Source organism: Perognathus longimembris, chromosome 28, assembly GCF_023159225.1.
Source record: "Perognathus longimembris pacificus isolate PPM17 chromosome 28, ASM2315922v1, whole genome shotgun sequence".
In the NCBI taxonomy this organism is placed as follows: domain Eukaryota; kingdom Metazoa; phylum Chordata; class Mammalia; order Rodentia; family Heteromyidae; genus Perognathus; species Perognathus longimembris.
Window position 1 is genome coordinate 33197982 of NC_063188.1, and position 14008 is coordinate 33211989.

General features: G+C 36.7%; 2 protein-coding genes across 5 annotated transcripts in view; one reads left to right on the forward strand and one right to left on the reverse strand.

The window, feature by feature from the left end:
- The window catches only part of Col4a5 (collagen type IV alpha 5 chain), a 186673-nt gene that overhangs the window by 36853 nt on the left and 135812 nt on the right, over nucleotides 1–14008 (reverse strand). For all 4 annotated transcript variants that reach the window (XM_048336891.1, XM_048336890.1, XM_048336888.1 and 1 more), the window contains exons 31-37: nucleotides 12306–12473; nucleotides 10837–10926; nucleotides 10014–10163; nucleotides 7728–7826; nucleotides 6002–6091; nucleotides 4615–4754; nucleotides 1631–1757 (exon numbers count right to left, since the gene is read on the reverse strand). In XM_048336891.1, coding sequence (XP_048192848.1) covers nucleotides 1631–1757; nucleotides 4615–4754; nucleotides 6002–6091; nucleotides 7728–7826; nucleotides 10014–10163; nucleotides 10837–10926; nucleotides 12306–12473 — 864 coding nt within the window. The remainder of the gene's footprint in view (nucleotides 1–1630; nucleotides 1758–4614; nucleotides 4755–6001; nucleotides 6092–7727; nucleotides 7827–10013; nucleotides 10164–10836; nucleotides 10927–12305; nucleotides 12474–14008) is intronic.
- LOC125344256 (10 kDa heat shock protein, mitochondrial-like) lies at nucleotides 11615–12073 on the forward strand. The gene is given in 2 exon segments (XM_048336892.1): nucleotides 11615–11807; nucleotides 11809–12073. Coding segments are annotated over 2 exon segments (309 nt in total). The 5' UTR covers nucleotides 11615–11654; the 3' UTR covers nucleotides 11965–12073.

Below are 14008 nucleotides of genomic sequence, written 5' to 3' on the forward strand. Positions count from 1 at the left end.
AAACAAATTTCTTTTATGGAAAGATAGCATTTAGACCCTGGACGGCAAATCTGGAAAGGAAGAAAAGATTTTCAAAATATACATTTGAAAAATACTCATATGGAAATATAAAGAGCTGATCTGAATCACTAAGAATAAAGGCACACAACTCAATAAAAATGAGCAAAAAGACAAATAGGCACTTCAAAAAGATGCTATTGAGATGCCAGTACGCATATGAAAAAGGTGTTTTATAGTGTTAACTATTAGAAAAACGTAAATCAAAACTTCTACATGATTGCTTGAACAGATAAAAAAGAAAACTACAGATAACACCCTGTGATTGTGAGAAAATGTGCAACTGGATGTATCACAAATTAGACTGCAGTTCATAATAGTACTTTAGAATATTGTTGGTTATGCTTTAACGAAGAATAAGTTAAAATGAATGTATAACCTATTATTTCAGTAATTCTACCACTAAGTATTTGTCTAAGAAAAATCAGGACATATGTGCTCCAAAAGACAAATACAAAAGAATGTTAATTGCACTTTTTCATAATTCTTCTAAACGCTAAACATCCAAAGTCCATCAACAGAATATATCATTGTAGTGTATTTTTATTAGATAGTATTGACAAAAATAATGATACATATAATAAAACTAATGATTTTTACAGACATTATTTGTCAAAGGAATCAGACACAAGGGTACATGTTCCATTTATATGAATTTCAACAACAGGCAAAATTAACTGATGCTGACAAAAGCTATAGTAAAGTGTATCTTGGTGAGGATTTTCTGCAAACTTTATTTTTGCAGTACTGAGGTTGGAACTCAGGGCCCCCACACTTGCTAGGCAAATTCTCTACTGCTTTTGCCTAAAATTTTCAGATTGGGTCTCATGATTTTCCCAGGGATGACTTCAGATCCTGATCCTCTTAGCTCCACCTCTTTTGTAGTTTAGATTACCACGGCTATGAGTCACTGTAACCAGACTGAAAGGTCTAATTTATGCTTTGGTATGTATGATGGATTAAAAAATGTACACAGGTAGAAATTAATTTAGTATTGCTTACTTAAGCATACTTTACTACCTATATATTTTACTTCAATAAAAAGTTTAAGAAAAAGATTACCCATTCATTGATGCCACTGTTCTATTAAAAGAGAGACAAAATATTTAAATAGAAGCGGGAACAAGCAGGTGTAGTAGTTTAGGCTATCTCTGCTAAGTCTCTGCCTGAATGACCCAGACCTTTCATTTGAATGAACAGTATGATTGTTCTACCAATAGTCACCAGCTGTGTGCATGCATACAATTTTCCAAGAGATCAGCAGCAAGCAAAGGCCTGACAGAGTATATTATCACCTACAAAAATAGTAAGGGCTCTTAATTGATGTGAGGCTAGCACTCAAAGATTGAAAAATGCTTCACTAAACAAGTTTCTCTGCCCACAGGATATTGTCCTGCTGAGTTGGTAATACTCATTTTGATTTCATACAGAAAGAACTTTGGGCAAAGAAAAGGTAAATGAACTAGTTTGAGATTGTGGTGCTAATCAATACTGGATTGAGAAATTGAATTCAAGTCTGTCACATAAGAACTTGCTATGTGATACAGGTTAGAAGAGGTAAGGGAACACTTACCTGGGAATCCAGGCAGGCCTGGCTGCCCTTTTGCTCCAGGTGTCCCTGGTAATCCAGGCAAACCAGTATCTCCCACAGAACCTTTAATACCCGGGTTCCCAGGGTATCCAGGCAGACCAGGTTCACCCTGAAAACATAAATAAAAAAAATAAAGCTAAACTCTCTACACTACTTAGATTGTATAACAGTGTAACATTATTTATAGAGCTTTTACTCATGTCAAGCACACAGCTAAGTGCTTTACATAAATTGCTTCATTTAATCATCACAACAGCCTGAGTTAGGTTTTGCCATCTTCATTTATAAGTGAAAAGAAAAACATGAGTCTTGGAAAAGTCAAGTGTCTAAGGTGTTTGGTAAGTGGCAGAATTAGGATTTGAACCCAAGTCCTATCAGATTTTAGAGTTTATGTTGTTCTTATGCTATATAGATATATTATTCTCATTACTCATAACTCTATTGGGTACTATTCTTATCCTTACATTATAATGATGATGCTAATTAAGTGGTAGAATGTAAATTTTTATTTTATAACTTTTGATTGTCATCCTCATTAGGTTAGAATAGGATTCATTGCTTACAGTCTGCAAGTGAATCAATAGCTATACTTTGTTCTACTGGAAAATATCCTTTTTTATCTTCCCATGAAACCTACCTAAAATCTGACTTTTTGAGTTGGGCCTATAATCCTAGCTACTTGGGAAGCCAATATCTAAGGTTTGTGAGTCAAAGTTAGCCCACGTGCAAAAGTCCATATGACTCTTATCTCCAAGTAACCAACAAAAAGCCAGAAGTGGAGGTTTGGCTGAAGTGGTAGAGTGCCAGCCTTGAGCAAAAAACTAAGGAAAAACATAAGGTCGTTAGTTCAAACCTCACTACTGGCATTAAAATACCACTTCTGTGAAGCTATTTGGGACAGTTTACTAAAGAGCTTAGGGGAGGTTCTAATTCTTCCCTGACTGTAATATTTCCCATATGCAAATCTGAACTCCCCAATTACACTAAAAGTGACTCTGGACCAGAGTTAATTCACATATGACCATTCTTGCTCAATGAATATTTGCATTAGGTTTTAGAAAAAAAAACATAGTAGAAGACTAGAATCTTAGAAGAATTTCTAACAAATTTCACAATTTAAAATAAATTTACTTAGTAATAATGAAAACATACATCAAAAGTGTTAGGAATATATGGTGTCTGAGAAAGGAGGCAGAGGTTAATGAAAAAGCCCTTAGATCTACAAAGTTGGGGACTTTTCTGTTGGACCCACAATGGATTGTTTCCAGCTGGGCTTAGGAGAATTGCCCTGCCTGCATATCAAAGCAAGTTCACATATACCTGAGGTTTTGACTGGTCTGTATGCCCTGAGGCAACGGAGGGGGGGGGGACGGGACAATCCTTCATATTCCATCTTTGGATACAGTGAAAGAAGGGCCTAGATGGGAGAGGCAAGTCCTTCAGTAAGTGTCTCCTACAGTGCTGCCTGCTCCACTCATGGGAAAAGTGACCTCTTTAAGATCACTTACAGAATGTTCCTTCTTCTTCCACTTGTTTGGATAAATAAACTCTTCTATTTGTATTCTATATGTTTCTGCAATGTGGTAATTGTTAGGAAAATGGAGGAGAATGGAACAGGAATAGGCTGGACTCAATCGTCAACAGGCCAGGACTGTTTATTGAGGAACAGCGAGGAGCACAGACCTTCCCCAGGGTTTGGAATGGGAAGTTGGGGCTTTTCCATTTGGCCCACAAAGGATTCTTTACAGCTGGGCCTAGGTGGATTGCCTGCCTGCATATCAAAGCAGGTTTGCATATTGAGGTTTTGTCTGGTGTCTGTATGGGTCTGAGGAAATAGGGTAGAGGGTCAATCCTTCAGTAATTACTTTAAAAAGCAATACACTTTCTTCTTTCTTGGCTGAGAATGTATCTATTTTACCGGAAACCTTATGAATGAAATATATACATTTTAAGGCACTAAGTATGTTCTGGAATTTTGGGTTGAATTAGCACCAAACTAAGTGAAAAATTTTAAAAAAATAAGGTAGGCATTTTATTAAGACTTCAAAAAAAAGACAATTTACTAGATTAACTTTTATCTAATATTTTATTATTCATGCACTTACAGGGAATAAAATGAATTTTTTTAAAGCTAAGGCTGAAGAGATAAAGCAGAGAAAAAAATCAACAAAATGGCCAGGAATCTTGGATATAATATCTCTTGAGAAAGAGTTTTAACCAAACTAAACATGACGTGACTATACTTAAGGTGCAAATATTCCATTCATTTTAATGTCAGTGCTTTGATAAAATTCTTGAAAATGGAATATATCATACCTAATAAGTCAAATTAACCATTGTGAAACTATCTTATAGAGTGACTCTAGAAGACTAGAATTTTTGTAAGAAGTCTGAAACTAGAACTACTTTAAAGAGCATTATAATATATTGCAGTTCATAATTCTCTGGTGTTAAAATTGATATTTGCATCTAAGAGTATTTGGATCATTGTCAATCTCCGTGTGTGTGTGTGTGTGTGTGTGTGTGTGTGTGTGTGTGTGTATGTGTGTGTGTGTGTGTGTGTGTAATTTTCCTGTCATGAGGCTTGAATTCAGGGTCTAGGCACTGTTCCTGAGCATTGTTGCTCAAGGTTGGTGCTATACCACTTTGAGCCACAGCACAACTTCTGGTTTTCAGGGGTTAATTGGACTTTCCTGTCTAGTCTGGCCTCAAATCACGATCCTCAGATTTCAGCCTCCTAAGTAGCTAGGATTACAGGTATGAGCCACCAGCTCCTGGATTATTGTTTAGAACTTGGTGTAAACACTAGAAAATATCTTCTCAGAACCTAAGAGAAAAGAGAATACACAAATCTCTTAACAGATCATAGTATGTTGTTCCATAGTTTGCTTAATGAAGAACAAGGACTGAGCACAGTGTTAAGGTAAAAACACAACAGCTTAAGTATATTACTAGAGTATGATTACCTTTGGGCCAGGAAGACCTGGAAATCCAATGCCAGAAACACCAGGATCACCTTTATCCCCTTTCTGTCCAGGTAATCCTGGAGAGCCAGGCTGTCCAGGAAGGCCTGGAGGCCCAGGGGCCCCATCCACACCCTGAGGGCCTGTTAAAAATATGTGGTAATATTTGACAATATTCTTTATTCATAGAATATTTAAGACACATATAGTCAAGGAAAAGAAAAATCTCTCTTCCAATACATTTATATGATAATTAGCTTTGTAACCAGAATTATGCAGGGGGTGCAGTTCTGAGGTTTGTACTCAAGAGTCAGGCTTTTTAGCTTTTAGTTATTTTTCAAATAGAATCTAGTATTTATACCTAGGCTATCTGCAAACATGGTTCTCCTGTTTATATTTGCCATGTAGGTTTATAATGATTGTGTGTCAACATGCCCTGATTTTTTTGGTTGAAATGAGGCTTTTGTTGGTGGAAATGCCTGGGCTAGTCTCCGACAGTGATCCCCCTGCTCCCCACCTCCCAAATAAAGATTACAGGAGATCACTCCTGTTCCCAGCTTAAAGGGCCTGTTTTTAAATTTATTTTGAAATGTTCATATATTAATAATATAAGGGTTTCACTGTGATGTGTACAATATACTTTAAATAAGTTCAACTATTTGTCTTCTTCTTTCCCTCTTTTCCAATAGATATTTAGTGGGTTTCATTTTATTCTCTCTCTGTGTGTATGTGTGTGTGTGTGTGTGTGTGTGTGTGTGTCTGTGACACACTTCTTTACTTCAGTTCTCTTCATCCCTCAGTAGCCTTTCCCTTTTTGTTGATTTCCATAAGATAATCCTCCTTTTATATTTGTGTCCCATTGTACCCTCATCATCATGATCATTTCAAGTCTAGATTCCACAAATGTTCCATAAACATAGGGTATTTGGCCTTTTGAGTTTAACTTATTATACTGTTCAATGAGATGATCTCTAGTTCCATTTTCCTGTAAATAACAAACATAATTTCACTTTTCATTACGACTAATACTCCATTGTGTATATGTGTACATTTTCTTTATCCGTTCATTGGCTATAGAATACCCCAGTGAATTCCATTGTTTGGCTATTAAAAACAGAGTTAAAAGGCTTTTTTAAGGATGTTTAAATGAAAAGTATATAATGAGAGCTCGACCCATTAATTACATTAGACACAGCTTCATTCCAGCTGGATTCTTTCAATGCTGTTCTCTTCTTACTTTTTTTTTTTTTTTTTTTTTTTTTTTTGCCATTTTGGGAGTTGAACCCAGAGCATGATTAGCAAGTGCTGCACTAGTCTCTTTTCTGGTAAAAAGGGAGCAATCCACCTTCCATCAATGAGACTAAATATATGGAAGCTTTCAATCACTCACCTGGAAAACCCATATCACCTAGACTTCCTTTAAGTCCAGGAGGTCCTATGAGTCCTGGTTGGCCAGGGAGACCAGGGTTACCCTTGGGACCTAGACAAGTCCAATTGGTACAATTAAGGTAAACAAGGACAAGTATAGAAGAATAACATTGTATTATGTAACTAACGTTTATTGATATAATACAGCATGAAAGAGATAATGAGTATCCAAGAAATTTCCTTAAGAACTTATTAACAATGTAACTATGGTAAAAGAGATCATGTAATACAAGTGTATAAAAAAAGAAAAGGATACCCAGATATTTTGTTTCTGCCTCTAAGCCTATTCTAATGACCTGCTATACTTATTTGTTGCATACATATAATTATCTTTACATTTTCAGAAATAAATCAGATATAATGTCAGTTTTTCAAGCATTCGGAAGTGGTTGTCAAAACACACAGAACCTGATTACATGAGGTTCTGCCTGGAAATTCTTCAGATTTAGCCTAGCACATTAGGACAGATACTGAGGGTAGATAGGCTGTCACCTCTGACACACTTGGGTGTTCAGTGTGTACATTCATTCTAGAGTGTAAGTGTTTGAGCTTTGTGGTATCCCCTAGAGGTTTCCCAAGGATCAGGATGCTCTCTTAAATAGTTTTGTCTTTCACAGTGATGTCTAACTTGGGGAAGAGAATAAACAACAATATAAAAGACAGACAAGGAAATAATTTATTTTTCTAATGGTATCAAGGCAATGTTTTATGAAGTCAACACCCCTGGAGAACCATAGAAAAATGAGAACTACCTGCACTTTATTTCCTTAGAGGCCCATTTGAAAGAAAATGGCTTATGAAAAAACAAGGAAGTTTTGTGAAGAATAAGATTTTTTTTTAATCCCTTTTATTCTGGATCCCAATTACCCATGCCTGTAATCCAAAGAACTCATCAGGCTAAGATCTTAGGATTGTGGTTCAAAGCCAGCCTGGGCAGGAAAGTCCATGAAACTCCTATCTTCAATAAACTACTCTACAAGCTAAAAGTAGAGGTGGGGCTCAAGTGGTAGAGCATAAACCTTATACAGAAAAGCTCAGGAACAGTGCCAAAACCCCAGGACTTGTACCAAAAATAAAAATTCCTTTTTAACTTATTAATGCATTCACTCTCTACTAAGTTGTACAATTTTTTTCTTCAAATTTTTATTATCAAACTGATGTACAGAGAAGTTACAGTTTCATACGTTAGGCATAGGATACATTACTTGTACTGTTTGTTACCTCGTCCCTCATACCCCCTAAGTTGTACAATTTTCATCCCTAGAAAATTTCAAAAATAACATTAGCATCACTCTGTTTTACATGGCTTAATGATTGACTTTGAAGGCAACAAAATAAAACAAGGAAAAAACTGGAAGAGATAAATTATTTAATCTCTTATCAGATAATTATCTTAATTGTATATGTTGCCATGTATGGAACAAAAAATGCATCTAACTTGAAACTAAGGTCTGTGTATACCATGTTGCGACAAAAAAGAAGGTGAATGAGCACCTACAAGTCTCTTCTGTTGAAACATGGGACAAATGATATTTAGTAAGCTCTATTTTCATCAAAAGTGAGCTTCATAGCTTAATAGCTACTCAAGCATATTACAATGGCCAGATCCAAAACATGGTAAACTTGTACTTATCTTCTAGGGTTTAGCCTCAGCTGTCCAACTGCTACAAGTTGTCAATCATGCCTACCTGCAGGCCCTGGTAATCCAGGTTGTCCACTCAGTCCTGGTTGCCCTGGGTCTCCGGGCAAACCCTGGTAGCCTTTTGGTCCAGAAAGTCCAGGAATACCTAACAATGAGCAAAACAGATAAATTAGGTTGATTATGATTAAATCAACTTGTCCAAACACGCTATATAATTACTGAACTATCAGTTATATGAAGGAAATGGGCATATTCTTATTTTTCTTCCATTGGTTTGGCATCTTAATAATTTCCCTATTCTGTGGCCCTTTGATGAAAGTTCCTAGGGCAAACTAGGAATGAAACCAAAAGATGGAGCTGAATGCTTCCTTTCATAGACACAAAGAAAGGGACAGAAGTCATCCCTTGAATGGCCCTTAGGAAGCCAGGAATGCTCCCTAAGGCATCTACCACATCTTTGGTGGTAATTTAATAATCATCTTTAGAGTTAGAGGTGGTGGCTGCTCAGCCTGCATGCATCCAACAGGACAGAGTTGCTGGTTACACACATAAAGATATATCTGAAAGGTGAGGGGTATGGGTCAGAGGTAAAGCAGTTGCTTAGCAGGGAACTCAGAGAGAGAGAGAGAGAGAGAGAGAGAGAGAGAGAGAGAGAGAGGAGACAGGCAGAGGCAGAGGCAGAGAGACAGACAGAGGAGAGAGGGGAGAGAGAGAGGGAGAGAAGGGGAGAGGGGGGAGGAGAGATAGATAGAGAGGGGGGGGGAACTGGTGTTTCAGACCCAATGCAAAATGTCAATGATATGAATTCTATTCCTTCTTAGCAAACCATTACCAGCAGGGAGTTGAAATGGTGATATTCTGTGATATTCTGACATAGTATGAGCAATACTGCAAATACTGAAAATCCCCACTTTAGCTTCCACCAAGAAATTTAGAGCACTTAATAAGGCTATTTTCCTCTTTGAGCCTCAGTGTTTTACAATGTACTATGTTTAATAAGCTCATAGTAGACTCAAATATAGTTTAGTGAATCTATTATACAAAAACCATAGCTGAAAGAGAAAACAGCCTTGCGTGAAGACTCGAAAGTTATCTCATTTTAGCTATAATGAGATGTAACTACATACAAAACTTTTGTGACTACACACAAAACTTCAAGTGTGTAAGTTGTTTGTTGGAAAAAGCTCACTGAATTAAAGAAATATCCATATATACACATATTCACATGCACATATGACTGTTAAGATTGAGGGCTGGGGATATAGCCTAGTGGCAAGAGTGCCTGCCTCGGATACACGAGGCCCTAGGTTCGATTCCCCAGCACCACATATACAGAAAACGGCCAGAAGTGGCGCTGTGGCTCAAGTGGCAGAGTGCTAGCCTTGAGCGGGAAGAAGCCAGGGACAGTGCTCAGGCCCTGAGTCCAAGGCCCAGGACTGGCCAAAAAAAAAAAAAGATTGAGTAGAATGCAATAAAAATTACAAATTTGGTACAAGCTTCAAATAATAGCAAATTTTAAAATCTCATTTTGTTTAAAAGGCTATTCCATGTTTATTGGGATGTGAGTTAAGTGCTTCCTTTGAGCTTTTTGATTACTTCTTATTACTTACCGAATATATTGATTTATGCCTATTTGAATTTTGTGATTTTTTTGTTATTACATCATAACCAAAAAATGAAAATAAAAAATGATTTGAAAAATCTACTTCACACCTTATTTGCTTCTGCTAAAATAACTATAATAACACAGTTGTTCCCTTCTTTCAGCTAATTTCTCCAGGGTTGAGCTTGGCTGTTCATAGTCCAGTATGAATTCTGCCAGGGCTTAGTAACAGGGAATTTTATTTACGAGCCAAATATGATATGGATATTATATATCATTCATTCCCATCTAGTTTCAAGAAGAAAAGAAAGGAAGAGGACCAGTAAATTTCCTAAACACTGCAATCTTTCTTCCAGGTTATTGTGGCTGTGTATTCTGTACTCTCTGTTACTTTCTATAGTATTTTGTGGAACGCTTAAAGAGGTTTAATCAAATATATATATTAAGTTTTCACAGTTTATAATAGGTAAACTGTAAAGAAAATAATGAAAAGTTGATGTATAAAACAAGCAGATATTAATATTTATTAGTAAAATTTGAAGCATTTAAGTGACTTTCCAAATTTGTTATTACAAGTCACTTTTCTTGTCATTAAAATTACACATCAAGCTTACTGGTAAAGTACATGATTACCATGTGTAAGATCCTGTCTTTGATCTCCAGCAAAAATCCCCAACTAAATTTTATATATGCCATAAAAAGTATTTGTGAATATATACTTTCACTCACCGGGTAAGCCAGGTTCCCCCTTCTCTCCTTTGGAGCCCAAGCGGCTTGGATCTATTGGTCCAGGGGGGCCTGGAAGGCCAGGTTCTCCCTTACCTCCCTTTTCTCCTTCAGGGCCAGGAAGTCCTGGCTGACCCTGTAAGCCATCATCACCTAAAATCAACATGTGTGGGGAAAACACAACCCATCAGATTTATTCATCCACAATTAATACCTGTAAAGAGTATATGTTTGGGGGCTGGGAATGTGGCTTAGTGGTAAAGTGCTTGCCTTGTATACATGAAGCCCTGGGTTCAATTTCTCAGCACCACATATATAGGAAAATCCAGAAGTGGTGCTGTGGCTCAAGTGGCAGAGTGCTAGCCTTGAGCGGGAAGAAGCCAGGGACAGTGCTCAGGCCCTGAGTCCAAGCCCCAGGACTGGCAAAAAAAAGGATTGTATGTTTGATAGATAGGCTGCTGTCCACACAAAACATTTAAGCAGCTTAATTATTGTTTATGAATTACTTGAACATAAGCAATATTTTAAAATAAAATAATAATCACTCTTCTTTCTGCAATTCTTTGACAATGACGAAGTGGGACTGTAAAAAAAAGTCAATATTCAATCCTCACATTTGGGGTAGGCATTTACCATATTTTATAGTATCCAAATTAAGTATGAAAATTAAATTGAAAATAAGAACTTTCTTATGCCATGTCACATGGAAACATAGCTGTAAATTTTGCTAATTTTAAAGTGGTCAGGTAAAAATATTCTATATTGACATAAAGCAATGTTTAATTTTCTCTCTTGTACACATCTGTCAGCAAACTCTAAATATTACCTTTAAGGCCAGGAACACCACTCCTGCCAGGAACTCCCAAAGGTCCTGGTGGGCCTGGAGGTCCCATCATACCCATTTCTCCTTTAATACATTTGAAGAATATCAGTAAGTTAACATTTGCCTTTTTTGCCTTTTGGAAAGATAAAATGTATGTTTTAACGTGCCAAATAATAAAGTATTGAAGGTTGTTGAGAAACCACCATGACACTGTATTCCTTCTCAATGGCTATAACCTTAGCACCCTTTACTGCTAATGTGGAAGCTAATCTCCAAAGATGATGTTCTCATGGAGTTGATTTCCCAGTCTACACATCCTGGTAAGCTCCCCTTTCTAAAATCTGGGAGGCTTCGGATTTACCTTCCATTAAGCAATACAGCATAACTCTCAAGGTTAGGTAGGTCATAAGAACTTTTGTAGCTTCTGCTTGGCAATCCTGGGTCACTCAGGTGCTAGGGAAGGAGAACTATTTGTATGCTATGCTGATGTGAGAAGCCCAGGCCATATAAGGAGGAACCATGAATGGATCCCATGTAAATTCAAGAACACCCAAGTGTCTGAGAAGTAGAGAATTCATCCCTTACTGCTCTTGTTAGGGGCATATGAGTAACAGATTAAAATCACACTTTGTTTTTTACCTCAGAATCTTGAGCAAAACATGGAGGTTGCTTTAATTCACTACAGTTTGGGGTTTTGTTGTACACTAATACATAACTGCAATTATTCTGGAGAAAAATATAGTGCAAACAGCATCATAAGATTCCTAGAAACCAGGCAGCGCAGGCGTGGGAGCAGAGTCCGAGTAGCGACCGCGAGAGTCATGGCCGGACAAGCATTTAGGAAGTTTCTCCCTTTGTTTGACCGAGTGTTGGTCGAAAGGAGTGCAGCTGAAACTGTAACCAAAGGAGGCATTATGCTTCCAGAAAAGTCTCAAGGAAAAGTATTGCAAGCCACAGTAGTGGCCGTGGGATCGGGGCTCTAAAGGAAAGGGTGGAGAGATTCAGCCAGTTAGTGTGAAAGTGGGTGATAAAGTTCTTCTTCCAGAATATGGAGGCACCAAAGTAGTTCTAGATGACAAGGATTATTTCTTATTTAGGGATGGTGACATTCTTGGGAAGTATGTCGAGTGAATACATCACTGAAATGGCATCATGTGAAGCTGCCCATTCCATGGAAGTTCTGAGATCTTTCATCATGTAAATAATTTCCGTATCTCCCTTTTTATAATAAACTGCTGGTAACTGAAGTAATGATATCCATTCTCTCTAAAATTTAATTTCACTGTTCTGGTATAAACATTTCCAAGTAAAACATGTAAATGAAAAAAAAGATTACTTGAAATCAGAGGTATTAATACTCTTCCTTAACAGATAGTGTCAATTCAGAGAAATGCAACATGAAAGTAATCTAACAGAGGCCAACAATTAACTTCTTCAATCCTAAATCAGAGAGATCATAAAAAAAAAAATACCTGGAAATCCAGAGGCACCTGCTTTTCCTGGGAGGCCTGGTGATCCTGGGGGTCCTATAGGGCCAGGAGCTCCAGGGAGCCCTGGACTGCCTCTCTCACCAGGAGGACCTGGAACATCAAACCCAGGAGGCCCTGGATCTCCCTTCTCTCCAGGTATTCCATGTAAGCCTAGTGAACACATCAATATTAGCAAGTATTAAAGCAGTTTAAAAAGATGTATCTGGCAAGTTTACTAGTAAAAAAAGTCTAGAACTCTGTGCATCAGAAATCTACAAGAATGTTAGAGATAGTTATGCTATATTGTGCATAGAATGATTACAAAATCAAGAGTTAAGCTTTCTTTTTTTAAAATTTTTTTATTGTTTTATTTTTTTTCTCTTTTTATTTTTTTATTTTTTTTCAAATTTTTATTATCAAACTGATGTACAGAGAGGTTACAGTTTCATACGTTAGGCATTGGATACATTTCTTGTACTGTTTGTTACCTTGTCCCTCATGCTCCCTCCCCTCTCTCCTCCCCCTTTCCCTTCCCTCCCCAGGTGTTCAGTTCACTTACACCAAACAGTTTTGCAAGTATTGCTTTTGTAGTTGTTTCTCTTTTTTCACCCTGTGTCTCTCAAATTTGGTATTCCCTTTGAATTTCCTACTTCCAATACCAGTAAACACGGTTTCCAATATACTCAGATAAGATTACAGAGATAGTGTAGGTACAACCACAGGAAGGTGATACAAGAACATCATCAATAATAGAAACTACACATACACATAGGACGTTGATAGTAGTTACAACTGTGATATAACAATTATTTCAATAACATGGAGTTCATTTCACTTAGCATCATCTTATGTGTTCATAAGGGTATAGCTATTGGGCCTTGTGATGCTCTGCTATGGCTTGCCTAAACCTGTACTAATTATTCCCAATAAGGGAGGCCATAGAGTCCATGTTTCTTTGGGTCTGGCTCACTTCACTTAGTATAACTTATACTAAGTGAAGAGTTAAGCTTTCTAAACACATATCTCTGAGATGGTGCTTTGTAAATTATTTCTAGCAAAAGATAGTTTTTCTTAACTTGTAGTTTATCATGGACTAGTTTTTTTAATAAAATACAATAAAATTACTAAAACATGAGCTAAAAGACTAAAGACAGAATGAAAACTTGATTGTTTTTAGTGGTTATAGTCAGTAAAAACGATCACAGCATGAATTGCCATAATATTCTGAATATTTGCTCAGTCTTTGCACATATTCCATAGAAGAATCACAACAGCTTGTCACTAGACACTGGGCCCATTTTATTTGTATTTCTCTATAGTATAATGAACTATTAAACACTGCTACTATTCCTAAAATAGTTACTGAATAAATCAGTTGAATGAACAAAGTTGAAGCTGTTTGCAAAATGGCTCATGAGGTGAGGAAACAAAAGTAAGCATGAAAAGATTGGATTGAAACACTCCCAAAATAGAACATTAATCATCACTTAATTATTATTATATATTATATTATGAATAGTTAAATAAATTATTGTAGATATTTTATAAGATGCTTATATAGCATATGGCATAAATTAAATGTAATTGCCCAGAGAGACACAATAAAATATTTATATCCTCCAAATAATACTTTTATATATATATATTTTTTATTATCAAACTGAATTACAGAGAGGTTACAGTTTCATACATTAGGCCAAATAATA